The sequence below is a fragment of the Haemaphysalis longicornis genome, unplaced genomic scaffold (assembly GCF_048455015.1).
Source record: "Haemaphysalis longicornis isolate Haplotype H1 unplaced genomic scaffold, Haemaphysalis longicornis Haplotype H1 scaffold_9, whole genome shotgun sequence".
Lineage (NCBI taxonomy): Eukaryota > Metazoa > Arthropoda > Arachnida > Ixodida > Ixodidae > Haemaphysalis > Haemaphysalis longicornis.
The window spans coordinates 82,686,607-82,713,600 of record NW_027526460.1 but is presented as its reverse complement, the minus strand read 5'-3'; the positions used below and the strand labels follow the sequence as shown (position 1 = coordinate 82,713,600).

The 26,994-nt window shown below is 45.4% G+C and overlaps 2 protein-coding genes across 12 annotated transcripts in view; one reads left to right on the top strand and one right to left on the bottom strand.

Annotated features, from left to right (window-relative positions):
- LOC144152314 (mitogen-activated protein kinase kinase kinase 15-like) overlaps nucleotides 1–18,350 on the bottom strand; it is a 79,910-nt gene extending 61,560 nt beyond the window's left edge. For 8 of the 11 annotated variants that reach the window (XM_077683558.1, XM_077683563.1, XM_077683562.1 and 5 more), the window contains exons 1-5: nucleotides 18,256–18,350; nucleotides 10,096–10,243; nucleotides 6,168–6,359; nucleotides 3,653–3,763; nucleotides 2,347–2,516 (exon numbers count right to left, since the gene is read on the bottom strand). In XM_077683558.1, coding sequence (XP_077539684.1) covers nucleotides 2,347–2,516; nucleotides 3,653–3,763; nucleotides 6,168–6,359; nucleotides 10,096–10,243; nucleotides 18,256–18,266 — 632 coding nt within the window. In that variant the 5' untranslated portion in view covers nucleotides 18,267–18,350. Of the gene's footprint in view, nucleotides 1–2,346; nucleotides 2,517–3,652; nucleotides 3,764–6,167; nucleotides 6,360–10,095; nucleotides 10,244–11,977; nucleotides 12,131–13,872; nucleotides 13,992–14,586; nucleotides 14,650–18,255 lie in introns of those variants that run through there. The other 3 variants (XM_077683565.1, XM_077683559.1, XM_077683561.1) reach the window with 3 other exon arrangements.
- Nucleotides 18,351–18,682: 332 nt separating this feature from the next.
- The window catches only part of LOC144151422 (homogentisate 1,2-dioxygenase-like), a 31,081-nt gene continuing 22,769 nt past the window's right edge, over nucleotides 18,683–26,994 (top strand). The window contains exons 1-3 of the mRNA XM_077682464.1: nucleotides 18,683–18,968; nucleotides 23,376–23,447; nucleotides 25,706–25,794. Of these exons, the coding sequence (XP_077538590.1) occupies nucleotides 18,945–18,968; nucleotides 23,376–23,447; nucleotides 25,706–25,794 (185 nt within the window). The 5' untranslated portion in view covers nucleotides 18,683–18,944. The remainder of the gene's footprint in view (nucleotides 18,969–23,375; nucleotides 23,448–25,705; nucleotides 25,795–26,994) is intronic.

Here is a 26,994-nt window from a genome sequence, read left to right as displayed (position 1 = left end):
TAGTACTCATAGTGCAGGTGTTCATTGCCAAAAGTTTGCATACCACAAGGTTGAAAATGAGCTACTTTGAAGCTTGGTAGAGTATTCTGCATAACTCCCAACTTCAATGCAAGAGCATATTTTTTTTACTACTTTTGACATTCAAGGCATCCAATATTTCTCGCAGCACAGCTGGTATGCCCTGAGCAATGGTATCAATAATTTCCCTAAAAAAATCACTGTTAAATGCTGCCACAGTAACGTACATTTTTAACGCAGAGAGCATATTTTTATTCCTATATTACTAACTCAAAACCTGTTTGCATGAAAATTACAAGTGCACGGGAAACGTTGCGCAAGAAAGGCGATATGGCTCGCGCGCATCGCAGCGCACGCTTACCGCGACATATCGAGCTTTGATTATACCTGATATGGCTGGTCAGGTCGCTTTTAAGATTAAAACTAACGTCGCAGGCATTAATTACAACTACTGGCGTTCAATCGTAACCGGTTGCCCAGTCATGTGATGCTCCAATGCGCGTCGGCTATGCCGTGCGCGCCGCAGCGTTTGACGCGTCGACCGTTTCTTTCTCAAGGCTAGCGAGCCCACAGTCAAAACACAGCAATAACTAAGCGTGTAAACATCGCAAATCCGACTAAAAGTTCACTTCACGAACCGCTATCGCAAGCGCGCACACCGCGTCACCCTCCGGGGTCTGGCGACGGTAGAGTCACGCGCACCACGAAACGTTCGATGACCTCCGCCTTTCGAGCCCCACAACTTCCCGTAATCTGGCTCGTTATCTCTGTCATTCCCATCGCGATAACGTCCGTGTTGAATACCACAGATTGAACAGAAACTCGGCCGAGCGAAGCGGCGAAAATGAACTCAATCCGCTCGCTACGCAGCTCAGGCGGCCGCCATCTTGCGTTGCGCCCGCGACATCCAATCAGGAGGGTCGCTGTTCTGTGCCCCGACCGGAGGACCAATAGCGCTTCAGCATCTATTTCTAGCTTCGTTTGTGCGTCGTTTCTTTTCTGCCGTTTGTGCGTTTGTGAATGAACGAAGATAAAAGAGACGAGCGGAACGGGAAAGACGATCGCTCGGCCGATCTAACCATATCAAAATGGCCGCGCCCGGTGGCACCGTTGCGGAGATAGAGCGCTCCGAAAATTGCCGTTTTTTCGCCCTTTTGCGCTGATAGTTTGTCACCGCGCCTGACAAAAGTATTTTTTTATGCCACTTTGCGACGCTTTTCAGCGTAAAAACTTCGCAGACGCACAGAATAGGAAACATATAAGCCGAATATGTGGGTTTCAAAAAAACGATGTTTTGGTCATTTTTCCGAAGTTGAAAGCCGCGTCCCCCCTTAAGAGTAAAGCTAAAAGGCCACTCAGCAAAACTTCAGGTTTCAAGTGCAAAGATTGTCCAGATGGGTACCAAGCAACTTTTGCGACAGAAATAGTGATGCAATTGAGACTTAATCAAAACCGGTGCAAAAACTTCCAGCAGCCTTTGTTGGCATGCTTCGTTTGAACTAAGCCATTAAAGGCTGCATCCAACACCATGTGCAATATTTATGTTGGAGGTTATTGAGTAAGGACAAGGGAAATTAAAACGCCTCTAAATGAGGCTGCCATACACATCTCGTTTCGAAAGCTTCCAGATCACAAGCGAGGTTGCTTCCTCGTAGCAGCAGGGCTTCCCATTTATTTCAGTATGCTGCCTATGCAGAGTGCTCCAACCCCTTCTCTACTATGTAGCAGAAGACCTTGTATACACTGAGGTTATTGATAGCACACAAGTGAGGGCTGTATCACTCCTTAATGTTTGTAGCATGCTCTAGTGCCAAGGGATCTCCAACAGGTTTGAGAAAGTATTAGAACAACTGCAAACTTTACTGAAAAGTGGTTTGTTGGAAGGCAAGTTGTTTCGTTTAGTATTGGCAGGGGATCAATTCAGCCTGAATGCAACGCTAAACTTATTCTTTTTTAAAGGATAAAAGCATTTTCGCATCTCTTCAAGTTTTGAAGAGAAAATAATCATGCCCACTTTTAAAGACAGTTGCACTGATGGTTTTTAGGTGCACAATTTCAGCCAGCGTATACCACATATAAAATCCCAGGAAACATGTTAGTTACCATAACATATGACTTCATGAAGCAAAAACTCTGGCAGCACACACATGCAATTGTTGAAAAATATTTAATTACTGCCTGTAGAAAGAGCGACATCAACCTGTACTTTTGAGCTCATATCTCAACATTATCTACATTTTTATGTCTAGCCTCTCGTTGTTTTTTATCTTTACATTCAATAAAGCATTTATTTTCGTATGGCACGTTTAATTTGTTCAAAAAGCTTACTTGGTTTGAACTTCAACGTCTTGGAGGAACTTTTTGAGCTTGGCATGCAACGGCTGCTTGGACTCCACTGTGTCTTCTGAGACTAGGGCCATTCCGGGTGTCTCGGTGACGACGCAAGCGCCGGCATCGTTCACCTTGTACGTCGTCAGGGGATAGCTGGCACAGGCAATCTGAAAATTATTCACATTCAGGTTACAAGGGTAAGGGTGCAATACAAGAGCTGCCTGAAAGAGCTTTACTATGCCATTTTAGCAGTTCTCTCTCTCCCCCAAATCTCACTTTTTTGCACGTACTATAAATTTCTGCAAAAGAAATTTGCAGCCACTACTACCTGCTCACATTCAAACTCTCTCGTAAAACTACATTACTGTTTCCGTCTGATCTAACTGACGTGTTAGACTGGCATTCACTTTGCAAATCCTGCCAAAGAAACAATAAAACCGGTAGGAAGTCTGGAACGGCAACGTTTCAAGGGATGTTTTCTGGCCGCACTCGTCGGCCACATTGCCGCATCTTGAATCATCCTAAACTTCTTCACCCAGTAAATGTTTAAGGTAAGCCCCCAGCCCCCCAAATTTTCAAAATGTCGAGATTTTGCTTCCATGCTACTGCTAAGGCCACCACCCCACTGCTTCCCTCAGGACAGCAAATGACCTGCACTTGAATTCCTTCCCTACTGGGCACAAAAAGAACTGCTAGCCTTTTACCACAACTGTGCCTGGACAGCCCGATTTCCTTAAATTTACCCACGAACCAATTAATTAGCACTCTGTGGTCGACTGCCTTCAGGATGCACTCACAGTAGACTTAATTATGGGTTTGTACACCCCCGAAGCAACACCTGGGATACAAGGTGCCCCGTGGTGGAGTGCTCCGAATTTATTTTTTTTATTTGTAATATACTGCAAGCCACCTGTTGGCAGCCAAGGCAAGAGTGGTTACATGTTACATATTGATACATTCAGCACTGTGGTGCAGCGGAGAACTCGCGTGGTACAGCGAAACACGTAACCGAACAAGGAAGACAAAGTTTTCTGAGTAGAAACCAACAATCCGAAAAAAAAATATATATATAGCGCGTAACATAGCCGACAGAAGCACTCTTGGTTAAGTACATCCATCACAAAGTTTCCGAAGCAGGAACAAGAAAAAAAAAAAAAAAAAAAAGAAGAAGAAGAGCTCGTAACACCTTAGAAAACAAGACTGTTGGGTAGGTACATTTTGACCACCAGGGGACAGACTCGCAAAAGCAGTAGCCCCTCTTCCCCTCTAGACATGCGAGACGCAGGCGGGGGCAAAGCACTACCTTGATGGAGTAGGCCTCCCCGGGAGCGTGGTCGTTGTAGAGGATCATGTTCTGCTTCATGCCAAAGCTCTCCCGCACCCCCAGGTGGTAGAAGAGGGGGTTGCGCTGGTCCTGGACATTAAGAGAGAGGGAAAGGGAGAGAAGAGACGGGGACTTTTAGCTTTGTAAGCAAACAAAAGAACAGTTAATATGGCACATACAATATTTGGGTGATCACAGTACCACAGGTGGTCGAAACTAACACATCTAGTAGTTCGTTTCACAAAACTGACTGAAGGCTTGGCAAAGTGGTCAGGGTCATCCACTTAAGTTTCCCACAGAAAAAAACGTGAAAAAGACGGCAATGCAGAAAAGAACAAACAGGAGCGTGCCGTTCTCTTTGTTCATATTTTGCTTCGTAACCTTTTCCGCGCTTTTTTGTATGATGTATTACCAACTCGTCCAAGTTTTATTTGTGCAACATTAACCCCTCTTATACGAGACTTCTTTGAGTGAAATGAAGTGCAATGCAAAGCTTTTATAGCAGTGGTCTCCCCGGCAAATGTCAATGTTTAACGCAAGGCAGGAGTGCTGAACATGTCTGCTGCATCACGTCAAGGCATGGCTTGGAGTGAAATGCTCAGTAGTAGCAAGCATTAGGTGCTCTTGAAGTTACAACCCCCATTTTCATTCAGCCTCCCACTGTCGAGACTTTCTGGCCTCGGCCCAAATAAGAACACAGCCCTGGCATGACCCTCTGCTAGTAATGCAGTTCATAGTGGAGAACTCAAATGATTTGAGCTGCTTTGAATTTTTTACTTTCAGGTATTATCCGGTACGGAAGTAGGTATTCGCATATTTCACCATGTCCACATTCTGCAGTCCAGAACAATTTTTTTTTAACTCATTCACCTCTATCAGAAATATTAACACAGCCTCTGTGTTCAGAAGTTTGACCTCATGCTGCAAGTACATACTCCAGCAGGGAATACCACGAATTTCAGGTGAAATAAAGACGCATTACCTCTTGCATCAGAATACGCACTCATCGCACACTGAACGAGAGAAGCCAGCAAACACCATGAACCATCCCAGGGCCGCGACCCATTCAATTTGCTGCAGAAGCATCCCTCAACAAAGGCTATACATTCTCTACGCACCAAAAATGTCCGAGGACACTTCAGTCATTTGTGAGGTTTCAAAATGCGAACGAATTAATGTCCAATTAAACACCTGACACGCTTTGCTTCTGCCCAGCATTCTCAAAGAGCTTTACCCTTTACTTCTGCCTTTGGCTTTGAGATGGCTTTTTTCTGCCTTCTCCGTTTGGCGTCACTGCGTGCTCCTGCCAACCTACATAGAGGGTTGTTCGTTTTCAGGTTTTATATCTTTTTCACAATCAGGCGGTAAAAATCGGGTGCCATTTTTCAAACTGATAATGCGAGAGAAATTGAGTTTTTTTTTTTTTTTTGTAAAATCCTTCCGAAATTCAGGTTTTTTTGGGTTAAATCTAGGGATGTACAAAGTAATAAAACTCATTTATTTTATCATGCCGTATCAAGAACTGTGTAACTTTTAACGAATTTAAATTGGTGTTTGTTTCAAGCTGGTAATTGGGGGGACATAAGGGTTTTCCAGCAAATACCATACGAAATTTGGCGTTTGTTTGCAACTGAATCAGTAATGATGACCGCAAAGAGCATTGATAACCTCCAAAAAATGACACATTTTATTCTTAAAAAGCTGGCCATTGATTGTTTACACATCCTTGCTTACATACATTATCATCTGCATACGCAACATGTTGGTCTCCATTCGACACGTGTCCAATCGTTGAATGTATCTCAGCCGGGAGAAAGTTCTCTCGACATCACAGCTTCCATTAGCCAGGCACATCAATGTCAGTGCCACATTTGCCAGCTTACAGCAGCGAGCGGTAGAGTCAAGCCAATGCTCAATGAGTTCGACAGCTGTGTTTGTGGAGCTTGCTACCAGAAAGTAACCAGAAAGTACTGCTCGAGAACGGCTGATTTCAGCGCCCGATTGTGCAGATTACTACTTTAGAAAGGTCCATTCGGGAAAAAACCGGGTTTAGCATTTCACTGAAACATGTTCGGGGTGTAAGAATCGGGTAAAATCAGGTTTTACCGGAAAACGAGCAAACCTACATAGGTACATAGGGTGGGTTGACAAACAACGATGGTGGATTTCGCTGCCTGTCTGTTAGCTTGCTTGGCCGTGCTCTTCCGCTCCCTCTCTTCATCTGCGATGCACTGGTGTGGACAGCCACCTTTCGCTACCGCCGAGTCGAAAAACGTGCCATAGAATACCTTGTGCTATGAAACAAAGTAAACATGTATGGTCTAGGGAGCTGTTTGGTGTAACAGAAGCTGACGCTAAGGCCAACTTCCTCGCTCAATGGGCCATTTATGGCCCTCGCATTAAAACCGTGCCTTTACAAAAGCTTGGCTCCGACCTGCGGTCATGGTGAAAGTGCTGAGAAGAAGGGGAGGAGCTAGAACAAGCCCTTGCTGACCTGGATGGAGACGTCGACGATGGCCACGTCGGCGTTGTAGAACAGGTCCAGCACCTTGGTCTCGCCAAAGTCGAGCTTCTTGAAGGGCAGCTCGTGCAGGCTGGCCCCGAGGCAGGTGCACACCTTGCGGATCTCCTCGTAGGCCGCCTTGCGCTGGGCTAGCCGACCGCCCACTGCACCCGTGCCTGTGATCTGGTTAATGGGGGGAGGGGAACAGACAGAAAGATCAACTTCCACCGGTCCCAGCACTGAAAGGGGCCCTGAAAGGCATTTTGAGCACACTAAATGAACTAGCGCAATCGCTAGATTGGGTCGCCAACGTCACCTGTGCCAAGTATTACTCTTTTACGCGCAGCGGAAAGCTCACACTTTTGTTGCAAAGTTTGTCGCTTTTTTCTCACCCTTTCCTTCGTGTTTTTGGACGCCGCCATCTTCACATGTCTACATCATCGATTCCCAGATGTTCGTCATGAGCTAGACATCCTGCTATTGGGCGGCTTTTTCACGCACTTCCGGCAAAGAGATGAGTCGTCTGCTCAGCGTCGGCTCGCCGGCTGATCTGCCAGCGGAGTGCCGGAGTGCTTTGACATTTTACGACAAACGAAACAAGTGTAAACAAACGCTTAACTGTTTGTATTGAATGCAACACGGCATAACACGATGTGGATTTTATCTTACGTGAGTACGTACCATAAAGAAAGTCCCGTGGCACTTCTTTGGTGCAATCGCAGAGAACGCCCTGAGCCGAATGCCCGGGTTTGACGCGTACATTTTATTCAACTTCAAAACAATCCAGAGATGCGTTTCGAACGAACGCAACGTCACAACATGCGTTGCAAGTCTGAACCGCGATTGACAGACGATGAGTTGCCTCCTCCTGCCCGTCGTAAATTCGGCACTCACCTCACACCCGGTTTGCGGGGACGAGCAGCAAGTCACAACTCTGGCGCGCAAGCGAGAAGGCTTTTAGCCAGGCACACTGCACATACCCCATGCGAGGTTGAGTGGTACGTCGTTCGAGAAAGATAATCCAGACCATGGGACTATCCACCCGCAGAAGTACAATGTCGCATTTCATCGTGAAACGAACGCGTCCACAACACACAGGAGGCGATGCACACACACACACACAGCTTCGGTCGCTGCATTGGCTTAGCTGCAAGCTTCGTTCGGACAATCAGCGATGCTACGACGATACAGAGCTGCGTGAGGACGACGTGCTAACCACTTCACGTATTTAAAAACACAGGGGCAAAGAACTAGGTTCATCGGAAGCAAAAAATCTTTCCTCCCTTATAGTGCCTGAAATATACTGGCTAGTGTCACTAGTGTGCCGAGGGCGGGCTCCAGGCGGGTGCCGGGAGCGATGTACGCGGCCGTCTGCCGCTTGGGGCGCTGCCGTGCGGGAGTGTGCGCGTTCATCCGGCCCGAGCAGATCGCGCGGTTACCTCCGAGCTGCGTAGCAGACGGCAGCGGCAGAACTTTCCATTCCCGCTTGCGACGAAAGCGAGCGAAAGCGACGGGAATTCTGTCGCGCAACCAAAATTTGTCCCGACCATTCGACAAAAACGATCGTCGCGCGACAAAGCGACGGAATTCCTGCCGCTCTCACTCGCTTTCGTCGCAAGTGCGAACGGGCCTTTATGCTCAATCTCCGCCCCACATAAAACAAGCTCTTGCTTGTCGCCTGAGCATACGGTTGATATCTGACTACGTTACACTGTGCTTGTCAGTGTATTTAAACGATGTCACTAGGTTTGAAACGTACGCGCTCGGCGTGCAGCTTTGTAAACGCAAGCGGTTTCACATACGCACGCTATTTTGCTGCTAATAGAGTTTTAGTACAGCGTTTGTGGCCTTTGCATACGCTAAACGCTAAATTTTTGCGTCCCGCTACGTGACACCGCGATGGGAGTTTTAGTAGAGCGTCTCATCAGTTTTGCGTAGCGACACACTAATGCATACGGCGCCATCTGTCAAATGTTTTCCGAAATGTCTCGCCGGCTGATCTGCTAGCGGAGTGCCGGAGTGTTTGGACATTTTACGACTATCCAAACAAGTGCAAACAAACGCTTTCCCGTCAGTGTTGAATGCAACACATGGGTGCAGCTTGTCAGAACACGGGTTCTCGCTGATCGAGTGCAGCGTTGGTTTGCTCTTCGCCTTCACGTTCATCGCCGATGATAAAGCGATCCAATCAGGCGCGTTTTGTGCACGGGTTCTGTGTCGGTTGAAAATGTCTTTTTTCACATGCCGCCGGTAGTAGGAATTACAACCACCGCAAAATAACACCCGGCACCAGCGGGGCCACATCTGAGACCGCACTTTTTGGATAAACAGTGCGCGGTGCACCAAAGGGAACGAGCGCACGATTCTCCCCACGCGGCTGCGAGTTCGCCGCCGATACCAACTGCAGCTACGTACACCGCGAAAGGGCAAGGCCAGGCCGCACACATGCGGCCAGGTCATTCGTTCGCTTTTCCAGCCTGTGTCCATATTGTCTACAGAGATGAAAAAGCCGAAAGAGCTGGCCCGTAGTAGACGGCAGTCTGTGGGAGCGCAATAGCGGAAGTACGTCACCGCTGAGGAGCGGAGCATCATGGGAGGGGAGGCCAACAGCGAAGAAACAGTTGAAAGGAGGAGGAAATACGGCGCGACGATAATTCGCGGTTTTTGATTTACGATTTCTCAGCTAATACTCATCGCTTTAACAAAATTCTTGCAGGAGGAGATTGCTAATACATTGCTTTATTTGGTTACATGTACATCCATGCATCGGCGGAAGGCATTTCAGGACCCCTTGAAGTTCGGATAAGCTTCCGACTTCAAACAAGAACGTTATAAACCCTGAGGATAATAAATACCCCCACGTTTAAGGAGGTTGGCCAACGGCGATACCAAACTCATTTCAAATGTGGTAGCATTCACGCACACATTGGTGCACCGGTGGCTCTCGACCGAACGTCGGCAAACAGGGTCTTGGAGACACAGATTGCAGGTGGTCCAGTTAATACATAACCGAGTGATAAACAGTGTGAAAAAAATGAAGGAAGCTCAAACTAACACAAGATTTGAAGGTAGTGAAGCTGTGTGCAACCTTCACGACCATCAGAACAGTTTCAGTCCCCAATTGCACCCGATTTGCTTCTTCCTCGCTGACGCAGCTACCTCTACTCCATCATTGTTGCTGTAAGTATAAGCTTCCTTCATTTTTTTGGAAGTGACAATCACTGGACGCCACCTTAGAGGGGCATACACTACGACGTGTCTTTCTCATTGCAAGCAACTGTTGCCATGATTACGGCAAACGCTGGAGTCTTTCTCGTTCTCAGGAACCGTTGCCACGGTTACGGCTAATGCAGGAGTTTTTTTTTGGCCAATCTTGACCAATCTCCCTAATTGGGTATGCTTGGCTTGACAAACGTGCACAGGGGACGCCGAGTGGTCGCCGCAAGGCACGCACGACACACGAGCGCTCGGCATTTTCTTGGTTTTGTTAACTGCTGGGTGGTCGCCACAGCCCACGAGGTTCATGCTCACGTGCGCGCACTCCACAACTTCTCGGTGTTTTTACTGCGGACATGAAAAATTACGATTTGCTAAAAAGCTTCACTCTTAAAAAACACGATGACAGGAGAGCACACAGACACAGCGCTTACCAGCAACCGAAATTTCGCACTGTTCATCACTCAGATAGTCTTGGAGAGTTATCCAAGTGCACAAGAAGGGTACACCCAATCCCACGCTCTTTCTTCACCCTCCCATCACGGTAATCTAATAAAGCTGTTTAGTTGTAAGCATGTGGAAGGTGTGGGGTGTGCAGCACAGAGGAGGAGGTTCAGGGCATTCCCTGCCCTCCCTTTCGATCTCACCCTACTGTACAAAGAAGCAGACTGCTAAGAGAGAGGGAAACGGTGCTCATCGTTACCAGGTCGATGACGCACACGACGTCCATCTTGCTGCGCGGAGGCGGGCAGGTGCTGGCAACGCTGCAGCAGGAACGGGCATCCACCTCGCTCATGGCCGGGCAGCTCACCTTGGCTGGAACCTCATCCGAGTTCCAGCACAGGGCTTTTCTGCACACGGGGGACGGACACACGGGCACTCTTTCAAAAAACTGCTTTGGACACCACAGCTTGCTGTATGAAGAATGCCTAACCCGACAGAAACTTCTTTACTCATCGATGAAGCTTTGGAAAGTCGCATACTGGCAGTATATTACAGCCTCTTCAGTTGTTTTTTCTTTTCTTTTTCAGTATTGAGCCCACTGGAACTGATCATTTCTTGATGCCAACATGCATGGGAATTTTCTAAAGGGCTAAGTGCGAACTGAAGAATGCTCCAGCTTGGCTTAACAAACAGGAATATTACTGCATTATATAGGCCAAGTATATTACTGCGTTATAGTTAAGCCAAGTTGTGACCCCCGATCCCAACCATGAGGCAGAGATAATTTGAAAGATAAGAATGGGGTGGAGTGCATTCGGCAGGCATTCTCAGATAATGAATGGCAGCCTACCAAAGAAAGTGTATGACAGCTGCATCTTACCGGTACTCACCTACGGGGCAGAAACTTGGAGGCTCACTAAGAGGGTTCAACTTAAACTGAGGACGACTCAGCGCGCAATGGAATGGAAGATGATAGGTGTAACATTAAGGCACAAGAAGAGAGTGGAGTGGGTCAGGGAACAAACGCATGTTAAGGACATATTAGTAGGAATTAAGACGAAGAAATGGGCGTGGGCAGGGCATGTAATGTGAAGGCAAAATAACCGCTGGTCATTAAGGGTAACAGAGTGGATCCCTAGAGATAGCAACCGTTGCAGGGGGCGGCAGAAAGTTAGATGGGCAGATGAGATCAAAAAGTTTGCGGGGATAAATTGGTCGCAGTTAGCAAGGGACCGGGATAATTGGAGATTAATGGGAGAGGCCTTTGCCCTGCAGTGGGCGCAGATAGGCTGGTGGTGATGATGATGATATTCATTTATATACAATGAGTTTTGCCTCTAGAAGTTTTATTCCCTTCTTTTTGCCACTCAATGCAGATGCTTTGCTGCACAATTCTTAATAAATATTTCGCAGAATAGCCACATTTTTCCCAACTAAATATTGCAGAGCACAGTTTTGAAAGCTCGTTTTCAAGCTGCCGATCTCGAAAAGTTCGACAAGAATGGAACACTGAAAGGCAATGGTCCTGCAGCACACATTTCTATATGTTATAATGCAACGTATATTTCTTTATCCAATAAAATTAAGTATAACTGTAGCTGGTATTACCTTCCTTCCTTTTGCTACTCAATGCAGACAATTCAATTGAAAACAGTTATTAAATAATATTCATGCAAAATCCTCAAAGCGTTTCTCGAATGAGTATCGCAGAGTACAGTTTTGGCAGGATGCTTCTGACTATCCATCTCAAAGTTCAACATGAATACAACACTGAAAGGTGATGTTATTGCTACATACATTTTTTACCCATTATAATAAGGTTTAACTGTAGTGGCTTTTACCTCCTTTCTTTTGCTACTTAATGCGGACACACTACAATTCAAAACAGCATTAATACACATTTGTGAAAAACGGTGAAATTTTTTCAAGTATTAAACAGCTCAGATTTGACAGCACATTCCCAACCTACCAACCTCAGAAACTTCAACAAGGATGGAACAGCGAAACCCAATGTTCCTTCAACATATATTTCTCTCCCAACAGATTGAAAAAGCTACATAGCTCACCTCCTCCCAAAAACACTGCCAGCAAAATTTAAATCTGCTTTCAGGAAGCCGAATAGAAAAAAGATTACAGCTCACCTCATCCCAAAAAACAACAACAACAAAATTTAAATCCACTTCCAGGAAGCCAGTAGCAGCCACTCAAGAGCACCCCAGGGAGGATACGGTTATCGCGACGGCCGCCCGCGACCAAGTGATGCGAGCTGACGAATGACGCATGCCTCGCACCTTTGACACCGCCGCGACAAGGCCGCTATGACACGGATGGATGCACCCTACGCGTTATGCAGACACGCCTCATCTAGCTACCGCCCGCATCAACAGCGGCTGCCGTCAATCCGCCTCGCGTCTGCACTCGTTAGCGGCACCCACAGCAGTCCCCACCCATGCCCCTATCACTTTGCTCCGAGACCCACTTCCGCTTCAGCAGCAGCGACAGTGCAAAGTGTGCGTCAATGGTTTCAGAAGATCCGTCATGTTCGGTATTTATTTAATTTTTGTCAAGCTTGTCCGAATAGCATTTGGACTAACGTCTGGAATGTGTCTAGGTGTGCGTGTGCCAATTGTCAATGTCAGTTTTTTCTTTTTTTTTTAACGCACATGTATCGAAAATGCTGAATGTAAGCCACTGTGCAGATCAGCACTTGCGAAACAAAGGAGAGATGCCGACCGGTCCCTACAAAAACGCTCTTCATGTTTCGGCTTCCAGCACGGAAGTATTTTGAAGTGTAACAGCGCAAGAAAACGACAAAAGACACAGAAGAAATTCACAAGAAGGGCACTGTCTTTTGAATTTATTTTGTGTTCATGAATTTTTTGCATCGTTCTTCGAAATGCATACACATCAACTCGCCCAACTTTCAATACGGAAGACGCTTTGTTCACAATGTCACAATGTGAACAATGACAGTTCGGAGTGACAGATTGTGAACGAGGCTTCTGTGCTACAGGCCAAAACATCAAGAATGTTTTTGTTTGGATTGGTTGGCATCTCTTTTTTTGTTTCGAATGTACCTTCTCGGCCAGACGGAATTGCATCATGCTCTCGACTTCACATCAGCACTTGAAATGTTGAGAATAAATTTGGGCTAAATGATAATGGTCGTTTTCTTTTTTTACAGATAAGTAATAAAGGTCTTACATGTTGTAGGAAAACGTGAAATGACACACAAAATTTGCAACATATTGTGAAAAGGGGGGTATAAAAAAATGCCTCATCATGACCGCCATTACCACTGCATCAATTTTGAAGTACACAGACAAGTACCTTGAGCTGCTTCCAAGCTCTCTAAATACCAGTGGTAATCACATACGATTCTTACTAGAAAGAATGGATGCAGTTCTATGTATTGGCTATCTTACCAATGCAAAATACGTTGCCCCTATGTTTTGCTGCTTCAAATATTGTTAATTTTAAACCAATTCCATCAGCATTTAAAAATTAAATGAAGAAGTGTTTACAGCGAAAAATCGGTCATCAGACCATGGCATCCCCCCCCCCCCTTCCCCCTCCCACAGCAAACCAGCTAACAAAAAAAAGTATCTGGAATTAGCGGAGCACCACAAAGGCCAAGGCCTCAGAAACTGCTCACTCTTCGGCCAACAAAATGTAGCTTTTATACTCCCCTTCTTCCTCTCTCTGTAGGGCATTTTTTTTTGTTTTGCAGGCCAATTAGAGTAGTGTGAGACGTAACAGAGGAACAGCGAAGTCAAAATGAATCGTCGTATTTAAGCCCATTTCTTTAGATCCAGCACTTGTAAAGCCTCAGCTTTATGTGCTCCAAGGACATCTGAGAAAGTTTAACCTACCACCTTTTTTTTTTTGTTACAGCCTGAATGTTTTACGATCTCTCAAACAACCCTTTAAAGCTGCCTGGTCAAAAGGTAGGGGTGTAAACATGTGAGCACAAACAGGTAACAGGCAAGACTATAAATATCTAACAATCAATGATGATGATAGCAATTTTCGGCACCTGTGAGCATGAGAGCAGTTGTACTTATTCCCATATTACGTATTTCTTCTGCACTTAATTCGTGAAAATATGGCCACTATAAAAATGCTTCAAATGATATGTCTCGTTTATGAAGTCATCTGTAAGGGAATGAAATCACAAGTTTGTTGGCAAAGTATTCAGCTCAAGTTTTCTACTCTCCATTTTTGCTTGCTTACTCAGACGATTTCCAACTTTGAAAAATTGACCAGTCTTAACAATTTACAGAACTGCAAGTGGCTTGCCACTTAAGTCACATATCGCTGCACACTAAGCACAGGCTTTGCTTGTTATCGCCAAAAAATCTATTTCCTTTATTAATTTCATTTCCAGTCCCCAAGTCCCAAATACCTGCAAAATATTGCAGCCAAGTCCCAAGTATCTGCAAAGCTATTGAACTTTTCTCCCTCTTGCGGTGGTGCAAGGTATCGCTAGTTTTTTGAACAAACATTGGAAGGGAGGGGGAGGGGTCACGTAGCCTGTTAAGATTAGGCCTTAATACCCCCAGTGAAGTCAAAGGCAGCACAAAATTTTGAATTTGTGATTCAAGGAGTTTACACATTTTTTCTGCAGAAGCAGTGAGACAGTGTGTGATTTTCAATTTATGCTCTAACAAATTCATACACTTTATTGCAAATTGCTGAACAAATTGCTAAACTATTCAAATACAATTAGGACTTAAGGTATTGTACATACCTTTTGCCCATAAGGCCAGATTAATTTAGTCCCTCCTGAGGATTTCTTTTTTTTTAACGTACGCTGAAATATAAAACATGCGTGCTTCACAAACAATGCAACTTGGCTTGGTTGAAACTAATTCCATTACTTTTGTCAACCGACTAACACTTGCTCAACAAAGCATTCAACGTGTAAGCCAGCTGTTGCACCTCATTCAGCTTTGGATGCCTCAAAACACAATAGAAATTCATTCAGGAGCAATTAATCTCCTGACCATTAGGAAGTCCCCAAATCCTGAGAGATTCTCCCAGAGTGATTCTGCTTAACGCATTGGGTATCTTGTTGGGTGCGTTGCTGCATGTGAAACGGGTACCGTATTTATTTGAATACAAGAAGAGGTTTTTTTCAAAAACCCGTAGTCTCAGTCACACCCCGCCTTATATTCGAAGGTCAGTATAGTTATATATATAAGGCGATTTTTTTTACTCTCCAAACTGCACCCTCGCCTTATAATTGTATAAACACGGTAAGTATAATATTCCAATTGCAACAGCCCCCCCCCCCCCCCCCCTTCCTTTACTTTCGGTAGAATAAGGCAAAAAATGAAAGATATAAAAGGAAAATGCCGCCGGGCAAATGTTTCTATGAAATACGTACAGATGTCTGTATTGCCATTAAAGCTTATATTCAAAAGAAACAGATTTTTCTGGGGGAATATATTCTGAAAAAGAGAAACTGATATTATGATATCAACACCCAGCCTCAACACCCCTCCCCTATTTAGAGGAATGCTTTTTTTCCCCTCGGAGAAAGATTCCAAAGAAAAAAACACACTTTGGGAACATGTATTGAATAACCTCTAAAAGAAACTGCGTAAGTGGGAAGAAATTGTGCCTGGGTACTTCACATCGAAGACAGGTGCTTTCATTCCAAGGCTTGCGATAAATGTTGCGTAACGCGCCTCGCATGGTGGCAAGCTTGCAACTGGCATAAAATTAAAGCAGTTCCACTCAATGTGGAAGCTGTCAGAAGCGCAGAGCAGTGATTCGCCATAATGGGCTGTAGCGCCGTTATCCACTCACTGCTATCACCAAATGCAATTCAAATTTCCCGCCTTCGCAGTGCTCACGTGTCCCCTGCCTGAAACTGCACCTTTTCCTCCCGCACGTGCCCGCATTCAACTGTCACTTTTTTTCGCTCACTATCGTCAAAACAAACCCAATGAGCATTCCCAACTAAATGAACGTGGGCGCTGCTGGTTAATTACGTATATTTTGCCTCAAATGTACCTGCAGCCTTCTTTGCGCTAAAAAACGGGGAGACGTAAGACAAGTGCCAGTGGTTCACGAGTTTTGAATGCTTATGACTATTTAAAGCGCTTGGCTTTTGAAGCCTCTGGGTTATGTTGTGATGATGGAATGCCGTGTGGCTCTACTTGGGTCCAGCAAGCGAGCTACGACGACAATGCAAGCCCCTAAAGTGCTCTGCACTTAAAAAAAAAAAGCCCCAGGACACCCAAGCATTTCTTAAAGGTCGTGAATGCGAAAGCATGAGTGTCCAGTTGAACGTCTTAGACGCCTTGCCCCTGCCTTGCGTTGAAGGGCTTTGCATGCCGGAGATGCATTGTTTCGCAATCAAGCTGCCTTTAATCTGTCACTTGGTTGCGCCGCTGCACGTTCCTGAAGCTTTTCACTCATTCAGCAATGCTTTCCTGCCCCCCTTACTGCACCTGTTATGTAGTGGCACGGATGGAAAAGTTCAAGCCTGTGCTAAAGAATGGCCTGTGCCACGGAACGAACGCTTCTCGAGGAGCCGTTTCGCTGTCCGAGATGTCAACCTCCACTTTCTTTTCCACTCACCCTTGGCGTTTAAATCGCTTGCATGAAATATCAGACTTGCCACTTTAAAGAACTACCTCCCACTTGCACGCCCTTATTGAAATAAAGAACAGAGAATAGATTGCACATAGCCGTCATGAGGACTTTGTCTCCTCCCTAGATGATGGATATGATGACTGCAAACTATGTGCTACAAATGCCCTTTCGCTCCATGCTGCCATAAACATTAATACAATCGAGCAAATTTAAATATGCAAACAAACAAACAAAAAGGAATGTAGAAGTAAAGGAGCACTTTTTGCTTAAAACTAAGTGTGTAGTTTCTACCAGATTAAAACATCTGTGACGGCCATTTATTTTTGCTCGTAATGTATATAAGGTCGACTGTACTTAATTCTGGATTATAACCTCGACAAGCGTTCAGAATTCTTCATGGTTTATACGTGTACGCTCAGCATTCTTGTTTTTTTGGCTTCCATGTCTACTTTTTTTTCAAATGTGCTGGGCGCGGGTATCACACAACGCTGCAGACAGTTTTACTTTTCAGAACTAGGAAACGTGTTTGTTACTCCCCAACGCGATCCGCGGGGGTGCCAACGGAAACGCCCTTCGCCCTCCGGTCAGCCGCTCAAAAACAACCTCCACATCCCGGCGCGGCCAGTCGAACTCCCGCGCGCTACACTCTCGACGCATCCCACGCAAGTTCAAAGTGCGGGCGGACGGGGCGCCGTGTGTGGTTATTGTCACGACGACGCCGCGTGCCGTTTATGATAAGCAATAAAAACACGGCGCCGCCGTACAATCTAGCTCCTTCCGCGCAGACGTATCGTGAGAATTCGCGCTTCGAAACAGCGCTATATAATGCGCCTTTCGCACGAGCGCTTGGACCGAAACAAGTTAAAAGAGTTAGTTCGTTCCCTTCAGTCTGACTTGAAGATGTGACGATCAAAGCATGTTTGTTTCAACCACTAAAACTGACTCAACTTTAGTTCCTTTTAATTCTAGTTGCCGCAGGCTGACCGGGGAAATGAAACGTTCAAGTATTCGACACACCACCCCCAAAGTTTTTTTGTTTTTCTTTCTGGCGTGCCTTAGTTTCAAGACAGTGTTTTCGTTTTCAGCGGTTCTTTGAAGGCCACGAGTCCGGCGCCAAGGCGAAAAGGCAGAATGGAAACACAAAACACACAAAAAGCATTTCTTGGCAACCGAACACGCGATTCGAAAAACACAGAACTCGTACCGTCGCGGCTTCGTTAGCGATCGGCGAAAATGTTTCAGTGTGTTTATTTTTCTCTCGGCGGTCGCCGCAACTGCGTTCGGCACCCGTCTCAAGTTTTTGCTTTCCAAATTTGGAAGACACAGCGCTGCACTATATGCGCACAGTTTGAAACACGACAACGGTTTCTTGCGTTTCAGAACATCAGCTGACCGTTAAGTTAACTTCTAAATGAAAAACGGCGCCAGCAGGGGCGTTCTTCGGCCCCGAGCGATTGCCACACGCAGTTACCAAAAACAGATGCTCGCCTATTTACGCCTTGCAGGCGGTATCTCGCGAAGACGGTGCGAAAACCCGAACCGATAACAGAGCCTTTACACCACGGACAATGTTGTCGCTGACCGGAAGAATGTCACTAGCGCGCCGTAAACACATATCCGTGAAAACGTCCTTGTTCGCGATCTAGCTCGAACTTGGTCACGCACGTACGGCGGCAAAATCAAGCACGTCGTAAAGCGATAGCGCCACGAATACGGGCGTCGTCCTAAGTTCAGGGGCAAAGGCCTACTTTACGCTCGCCACACCCACGCGGTGGTAACGCAATCATCCTATCGGACATGGAAATAATCTTACCGTTTGAACATGAGAATGTCATCCAGGCCCCGATTACCATGTCCTCTCACAAAATCCTCTGGCAGACGCCATACTTTGTCACGTGATAGCCTCCCACAGCCGCCTTGTTTGTTCACGTGATGTTGAAGGTTGTCAAAATGACGTTAAATATTCCTAGGTGCAATATGTTTCTTTAAAAAAAATCTTATTTAGCCTTAGAGGTGTTTTTAATGTGCTATGAAGACCATTTCGGAATTAAAGCTGCTTCAAACCCACGAATGCAGTGTCTAGTGTCGGCATCTTTCGGCGTCGCAGAGCATTAAAGCAACTATTTTCCGTCAGCTTTCGCACCCACTCCGGCAGGCTTTTACATGACAAAACAGATGGCGCTCGCGCACTGCTCTTTATTAGAACAAACGTTTCTATTAAACGCCTCACCATTGCCACAGCTTGTTTGGTGTTTCTGTGTGTCACGAGCTTCGCGCTACACGTTTTTACATCAGCTCCGTACAAAAGCTACTACGAGGAGAGCGACGCAGTGTGGTGTGATTCTCCGCGAGAGGACGCCCACGGGGGAAGAGTGAAACCAGAACCCAAATTATCGTAGATTAGCTTTTGCCCCGTCCGGGCGACTACGCTAATCAGCGGCCGAGCAAAATACTGTCCTCTTTCACTCTGACTTCACTCGCTGTGTCTAGGTCGTCTGGGAAATGTCTAAGAAAGAGGAACTTCAAGTGAGTACTCTATGATCCCAAATACATTTGAAATATTCAATTTACTGCTCATACGTATGCTCATACGCAGCGGTACGGCGAAAAGCACGGACGATCTAGAACCTTTAGCTATAACTTCCCGGAAATTGTATTTAACTAAATAGCAGGAATAATAAAGCGACGGGAAATGAAAGGACAATCTGTTTTAAGTTCGAAATAAACTTTCTCAGAGTGGAGCATTTTTGACCAGTGTCCACAAATTAAATCCACTCGACCCGAAGTTTAGCGTAATTAATGTCGAGAACAGTGCAAATACCGCATTTATTATGGGTGGACACAGCCGAGCCGCCACTGGCTTTTGCATATACGAACGCAATAAATTCGATCCATCCAGATATAGGAGCTCCAATATTGTGTGCTCTGATCAACAAAATGCTTTATTGCATGCTCGCACGAAGTATACGTAATATAGAGACGTCGGCTTTTCTTTTCTTTTTTTGTCGTCTGGAAGATATGAGGTTTCGTCACCTTTGAGTAGCTGCAAAACCCGACAGCGTCGCTTTCCATGCATGCCAGCAGACGCCTCTGCGCGTAGTCATCACTGTCATAATTTTAAAAATATATACATTTAACGAAGTTAAAAAACGGAACAAAATATTGGGCGAAATTGTATGATGCAGGTGGAGTGACAGCAGCCGACAAAGCAGACGCGACGGTCATCCGGTTTTCGTTGGCCGACAGGCGAGCTGCGCTGTAGCAGACGACATTTGACGCCTCAGGGCAGCCATCTTTGTTGTCTTTTTACTTCGCGTTCCCCTATCAGCCGAGGCGCTGGGAAGCGCGCGCGTCTGGCACTTACGGAAAAACAAAAAAAGAGAGGTTTCTGGACATGTCAAACAGGATTCTTCGGGCGCCGAGATCTTTTCCCTGCCTTAGGGCCAGCGGCTTCAAGGCCGACCAGGCGCTTTTTCGTTCGCATTAAGCAGCATCGATGACGTCATCTACGGGTATTGGCGGCTTTAGTCGGACGCGGCACAAAACTGGACCTCTTCCGACTCGTTTAGCGTGTCAGCGTTGAGCAGCTTAGATAACTCCGAGTGAAGGCGAAATTTCTTCCGTATCGTCCGACTCGATATCTTCTGCAGATGGGAAGGGCAGGGTCAAGGAGGTTTCGCTATCTGGCTGAATCGTCCTGACATGCATGGGACAAGATAATCACTCGTTTTGTCTTCGCCTGCTAACCTATTTAAACGCACAAAAGACGAAAATCTTACTTGCTTCCTTTTAAGAAGAAGGGAAGAATTTTGTCTATTTTTGCTGATACGGGGCTTTCGAGACAGGCATGCTTCTTTATAACACTCTGTATGTGGCAATTTGCACCTGTCAAAGCCAATACGAACACACTGTCGTTCTCCGAGCCATGACGACACATTTAGCGACACATGGTGGTATATTGGTCACGGCACCTCTCTAGACTCACAGCGAACCCCAGGCACAATGTAACCCAATTCTTCTAACGCCGAAATTTTGAATGAGTGCATTCGAGTGTTCTGACACCTTTCAACAGAAGCCTGTTCGATACGGCGAATTTGGGCCCGTTTTTGTGGCAGTTGTTATTATCATTGCACCGATGAGTGCTTTAAACATTACACTTGCCCAAGAACCAGAGCTATAACTAGAACTGGTCTTGTCTGAGAGGTGTAACGTATTTGTGCACAAACGCAGCAGGAGGAACAGGCGTTAGAAGTAAGCGGGTTGGTTCACGTGAGATGTGTTTGCCAGCTGATCTGTGAGGGAGGTCAGTATTGAGTGCAATCTCACTTATCGTTTTTAAAGCCCTCGCCGGCCGTTTCAGATAACGGTTTTACATTTATTTGCTGCACAACTACTTGAGGAGGCTGGTGAAAAATCTACAGTGATGCAGATAGTTCAATTGGAAAACTATATATACGATGTTATTGTTGTCCACACTAATGTACAGAAAAATTTGTACGGTTGAAAAATATACCATGCACAAAGTATACTGTAGAGTAAATCCTTTCGTCACCAAATCTTGATTTCCGGTCACACCATGATCAGTATGGTGCGACCGGAAGTGATGTCGCCAGACGTATCGCCGCCAGAACGCCAAAAATACGACGTCACTTTCGACAACGTCATCACTAAAGACGCGTACGGAGGGACTTTAGCCATCACCAGTGGCGCTTGTGCAACGAACCGGCAGTAGCTGCGAAATTAGTGAATCCCGAAACTATAGATACACTGAAACAAGCAAGGATGTGCTCGTGTTAAGGATCCGTAGGTCGTTTAAATTAATCTGGAGAATTTCAACGACGCTTCCTATTTCACATGCGTAGCTTCGGGGCGCACAAATTTTATTATCTTAATTTTCTAGCGATTAAATTCGTTGCCTTACGCAAAGGGGAGCGAAGCACCTCCCGAAATTTCAAGTTATAGGAAGGAGTTCGCCGGGCCACTGGCTCTGTCTATCATTAATTAAAGATCACCGACAATTATCTCGCGGTCGCAAGCGAGACGTCCTCGGCTCACATCACGGCAATCAACCATATTGCAATGCTGATGAACAAGAGCAAAAACAAAGAAAATAACCCGGAGGAAATTCAGACGGCACACATTACGTCCCGTGGTTGTTGCATCGCCCCATTTTCGCCCACTTGCTTTCTCGTTAACTTCTTTTTTTTTTCGTTTTTGGGTCCCAGCCTCTTGAAACTGTTCGCTACTCAATAAATTTATTGGAATTTCATTGAAATAAAAGCCGAACCGGGGGGGGGGGCGAGGGGGGGGTACTCGTGGGGGATACTTTCAAGGCCGAAAACGTGAATTTCGCTCTGCGGCGCATTATACGAGTACGGGTGTATAATTTATCTTAGAGAATTATAGTGCTCCAAACCTGTTTCGGTTTTTATTTCCCTAGCTTCCGAGAAGAAAATTCTGTTAAAAACAAAACACTCCCTACATATGCGGGTGAAGCTCGTCGGCCTGAAACCAAGCTAGAAAAAGGACTATGGAAGAAGTTATACACTCAGTCATTTTTATTCTCTTTCGACGTAGTAGTAGCGGTAGTGGTAGTAGTAGTAGTAGTAGAAGTAGTAGTAGTAGTAGTAGTAGTAGTAGTAGTAGTGGTGCTCCCCTCTCTACATCTGTCGCCTGCCCTACACTTCAATGGGAGGTTACTACTACTACTACTACTACTACTACTACTACTACTACTACTACTACTACTAGTACTACTACTACTACTACTACTACTACTACTAAGAAAGAAGTATTAGTACCGAATAGCCGATCGGAAGAGGGGAATCAGGAGAGGGAAGTCGCAGCGTGTGTAGTAGGGGGCGCTCAGTTCGTCTCGGCCAGAAGACTCCTATTTTACGCAATAAGGATTGGTCGATTCATTTGGCGTTAGCTGGGGGGGGGGGGGGGGTAGATTTGGGGCCAGATGACGACAGATACTGGGTTGGTGACTGGTTTGTTGCTTAAAATTTAACCGGCGCGAGATACTGGTGGAGAGTCAGCGAGTATTCTTCGAGTGGGGGCTTCGTTACATTTCTCCTTCTTGGCCGTTTTGTGTTGAAGTTGTACGAAAGATGAGGGGGGGGGGGGGCGGTAAGTCATGGGGGTCAGCCAGTAGAAGGGAATATAAAATGCATTCCGGAGCCACTGTGTAAGCGGCCTGGTTACCCAGGCGGTCTCGTGACCAGGGATCGTGACCGGGGATCGAGACTATTCTTGCGACAACTTTGTTGCGTTGAAGAAATCCGATGTGCACAAGCATTTGATTGACGAGAGTATCAGGATAAACGAGATGTCGTAATTCTTGGACTGATCTGTATCAGTCAGGAGCCCGTAGGTACACGATGGAGGAGTGAAGCCTATAGGCTGAAGTTCAGCTTCAAGGAGTGTCACCTGTACGTGGAGTGAGGTGGTGTCATTCAGTGCTGCGGGTTGTACGGGCAGTACCACGCGAGACCAACTCAGTACTTTTTTTTTTTTGCCTGAAGTAGATGCACTGGTGCAAGGAGTGCAACAAATGTTCAAGTTTTTGCTAATTGATATCCTCAGTGGCACTCTGCACTGGTCTGCACTACGCTGCACTAATCTGCACCAGTTCAGATAAGAAAAAATGCCCCAAGTGGCTCGAAATGCCAGTGTTTGTACACATACTTCTCCCGATAGCTGGGATTCGGGGAGTCTTCTTAGTCGGTTCACACCAAGGGTGCTTACTCCTCTTGGAACAGTTTATAGGGGGTCTTGTGTAGAAAGGAAAGTGGGTCTCTATATCACTACGAGCCTATATATGACACGGCTTCCATAACGCAGAAGCCTTCTACTGATTTATATAAACAAAAGGTCAGAAATCTATAGCGGCATTGACGAGTGCGCTCTATACCGCGACTTTCATTTCAGTACCTGACGGGCTTCGGCAGCGAATTCGCTTCCGAAGACCCGAGGTGTCCCGGATCCCTGCCGGAGGGGCAGGTAAGCGTTTTCCTTTTGCTAATGTCTTGGTGTGTTAGTCTGGATTGTTCAGTCCACGAACAATGACGGCCTACGGGAGCTCAATTTTGTGATGAGGGTTCCAGAAGCGCACTGATAAGAGAAAACCGACATTTTGAGGTGCTTAATTGTGAACCACGAAATCCTGGATCCGGGAGCAAACTCTACAAGGAGATATCATAGTTCAAATGAACAAAACAAATGGACAGTGAGTACAGTGAGTACAGTGAGTACACATACAGTGAGTAAGACAAAATGACAAACCGGTGCACCCCCAGGGTAACCGCGCTGATACCGAGAGACGGGTATAGAAGGCCAATAGCTCTATAAAGGGATGAAATAAGGACATTCGGGGGCAAAGATTGGACTCGAGCAGCGCACGACAGAAGCGGTTGGAGGTCATTAGGAGAGGTCTTCGGCCTGCAGTGGACCACTTATAAGTAGGGCGTTGATGATGATAATATCTTTCACATTGCGAGCAATTTCTCATTCGAAAGGACAACTAGGAGTACAATGTCGATAACTTGAAAGCTTGTGCACTACGCAGCCGTGAAATTTTCAGAAGCGCCATATATGAGCCATTTCGCTGATACAATGTATATCTTTTAAAAACCGCGCCGCCTTTATACGGAGCATTATAAGCTTCGATTTTTCTGCAAACATCTCGCGATCGGTCTTTTCTACAAATGTCACAACGGGTGCACCCGCGGTAAGCCGGGATAACAATTTATGCACCCCTGTTTATGAATAGAAGAAACAGAATTTTTGTCTTTATTGTTTCGCAACGTGTTCAAGTATTTGGACGAGTTCACTAATTGAATACTTTCCCCCAAACTTACGTATCCGTAATTTTTTTCGGGAGTCAAGCTAGCCAGGTGACATGTCGGACTAGTAACTAATGAGCACTGAGTGGACAGCGCATGTTCAATAACGAGGGCAACGAAGGAAGAGCTTGTTTTGTTTGCTTCTCGTATGTGCACTGTTTCCTCACGCCTCAAGTCTGGCTAGTTTTTTCTGAAAAAAAAAAAAGCAGACCATATACAGAAACATAAAGCTGTGTTCTGCAAATGGACGTAGATTCCCAATAGAGTAAACGGGTTTACGTATAGAAGTGATAAGATTTACTAAGTCCCCATTATTATTTGCGGAAAAAGAAGGTCAACATATAACGCACACCGTAACTGCTGATAGGAGCGGGCTCCCACCAAGGTAGTGCCGGGCACTCTTGCCACGGGTTAAATGTGGCTACCGCATGCACCTTTTAGGCTTTGATGGAATTCATCACCACTCGATTGATTATGAGGTTTAACGCGCCGACGCAACACAGGGGATGAGACGCTCCGTAGTGGAGGGCTCCGGATTAACTTTGACGCCCTCGGGATTTTTAACGTGCGCCGACATCTCGAACACGCAGGCGTCTTCGCTTGCTAGTTCGAGATTTCGGCGCACGTTAAAGAACCCGAGGGGGTCAAAATTGCAGCGTTTTGGGTAGCACACTTTCCGGTTGTGCGCACTATAGCTTAGTGCACCGGTGGCGCGGTGGCGCACTCTTTTTGCTGTAACTGTACTGCCGTACTATATATATATATATATATATATATATATATATATATATATATATATATATATATATATATATATATATATATATATATATATATATATATATATACTACAACTACTGCAACTACTTATCTAATGCAACTATCCACGATCTACTATTATATACTACCTATGTATTATCAACTATGCAGCTATTTACTTTCTACTGCAACTACTTATTTTGAGGATGAACTAAAACAGCATTATTCACCTGTAGGCGAAAAGTAGCGCCATCGGGATGGAAGTTTGTTTTTGTCTGAACAGACGTTTACTGTCGCAGTGTTAGAGGGGGGAATGATAGCAAGCCGGTTTTTTTTCCTTTTGGCCCCGTGTGCGACGTTGTAAAGGTATACTTCAAAGGACTCTATGCTCGGTTGAAGTGCGTGCAGTGGCCTTCATTAGAATGTGTATATGTATAACTGCAGCTGCCTGAAATAGTATGACGTTTATTTGCCGTGTTGATTGTGACTGATAATCCTAGTAACAATGTTTCAACTGAAACCTCCGGCCTAATTTTGCAAGGTAAATTAACAAATAATAATAATAAAGAAAAGGCGTAACGCTATTAAGCCGGCCTTTTGTGTGTGTCTGTGTGAGCGCGCAGTTGTGACTATACCAGATGCCATCTGTCTGCGCAGAATAACCCGCAGGCGTGCCCGTACGGCCTGTACGCTGAACAGCTATCCGGGACTGCGTTCACTGCTCCCAGAGAGACTAACAAGAGAAGGTATACTATTCGCGGATGAAAGTGTCGCCCCCGTGCAAGCCGGTGCTTCCTATGCACAGTCGCTGTCAAAATTTTCTAGGCCAAGCCAAAAGCTATCAGGCCTCAAATAATTCAATGTACAAGCTTGCGTCCCGAGCGAGGCTGTCATGTTTTATGCTGGAAAGCTAGAGAAAACACCTGTCTTTCTTACTGTAGTAAATTATTTTTGTTACATTTAACTGTAAGCTTCTTCTGTGAATTCTTTGAGGTCGAGAGGGCTTAGGACTGCCCTAGAAAATTTTGACAAAGGGTGTACAGCACGGAAAGGAGTCAAGATTTTTTTTTTTTTTGAAGTGCACCCATGGCAGTTCGATGCGCATTCACACAAATGGTACACAGGGAAATGAGCCGTGTGGGCTATTCTAAGGGGAATTATTTTCTATGTAACGTTTGTATTGGTATAAGCAGTTCGGGATAAAATAAATTCATTTTTTTTTTCATTTATCGCGGTGAGAAAGCTAACTGAGCTAAATTTTTTTTTTCGGATATGCGGTGCGGTCAGTTCTGTGTCGTAGGAATGCAAGAACTATTCATAGTAATTGTAATACTCGGCTATAGATTGACTATTGATAATACTATAAGCGAATAAATTAACAATGCTATAAGTAGTCAATTATTACCATAATAAGGAACCATAGATTGTTGAATGCAGCGAAATTATCGACATATTACTATTAATACACATTTGAAAATTTCACTGCTCAAAGAAACGATGACAAGAAAGTACAGATGAATAAGCGCAATCCCACAACTAGCCACTACCATGGAGTGGTCATATGGGCCTGCGCGTGGGGCTGCAAATTCCGTTATAAAAAAAAAACAATATGCACAAGAACGCTGGTGTTAAATCAATCATGTCCTTTAGTAGTGAAATTTCCTATTATGACTCCGTTCCAACTCGGCCAGCTGTCTTTAATTCCACTATAGGTAATATAATGTACTGGAGCTACGAACAGTAATTTTAATACGCTGCAAGGCACGTCAGAAAACCTTTAATGAACTGACGTCTGATAGGAACGCCGAAGCGAACAATTAGTATGTTGAGGAAAATTAACAAGTTGATAAAGTTTTCTCGGCATACGACATCCATAAAATGTTATCAAAAATTAACGCTGGTGAGTTTTCAATCAGTTGTGCTGCGTACTGTTTGTCGCCCTTCCG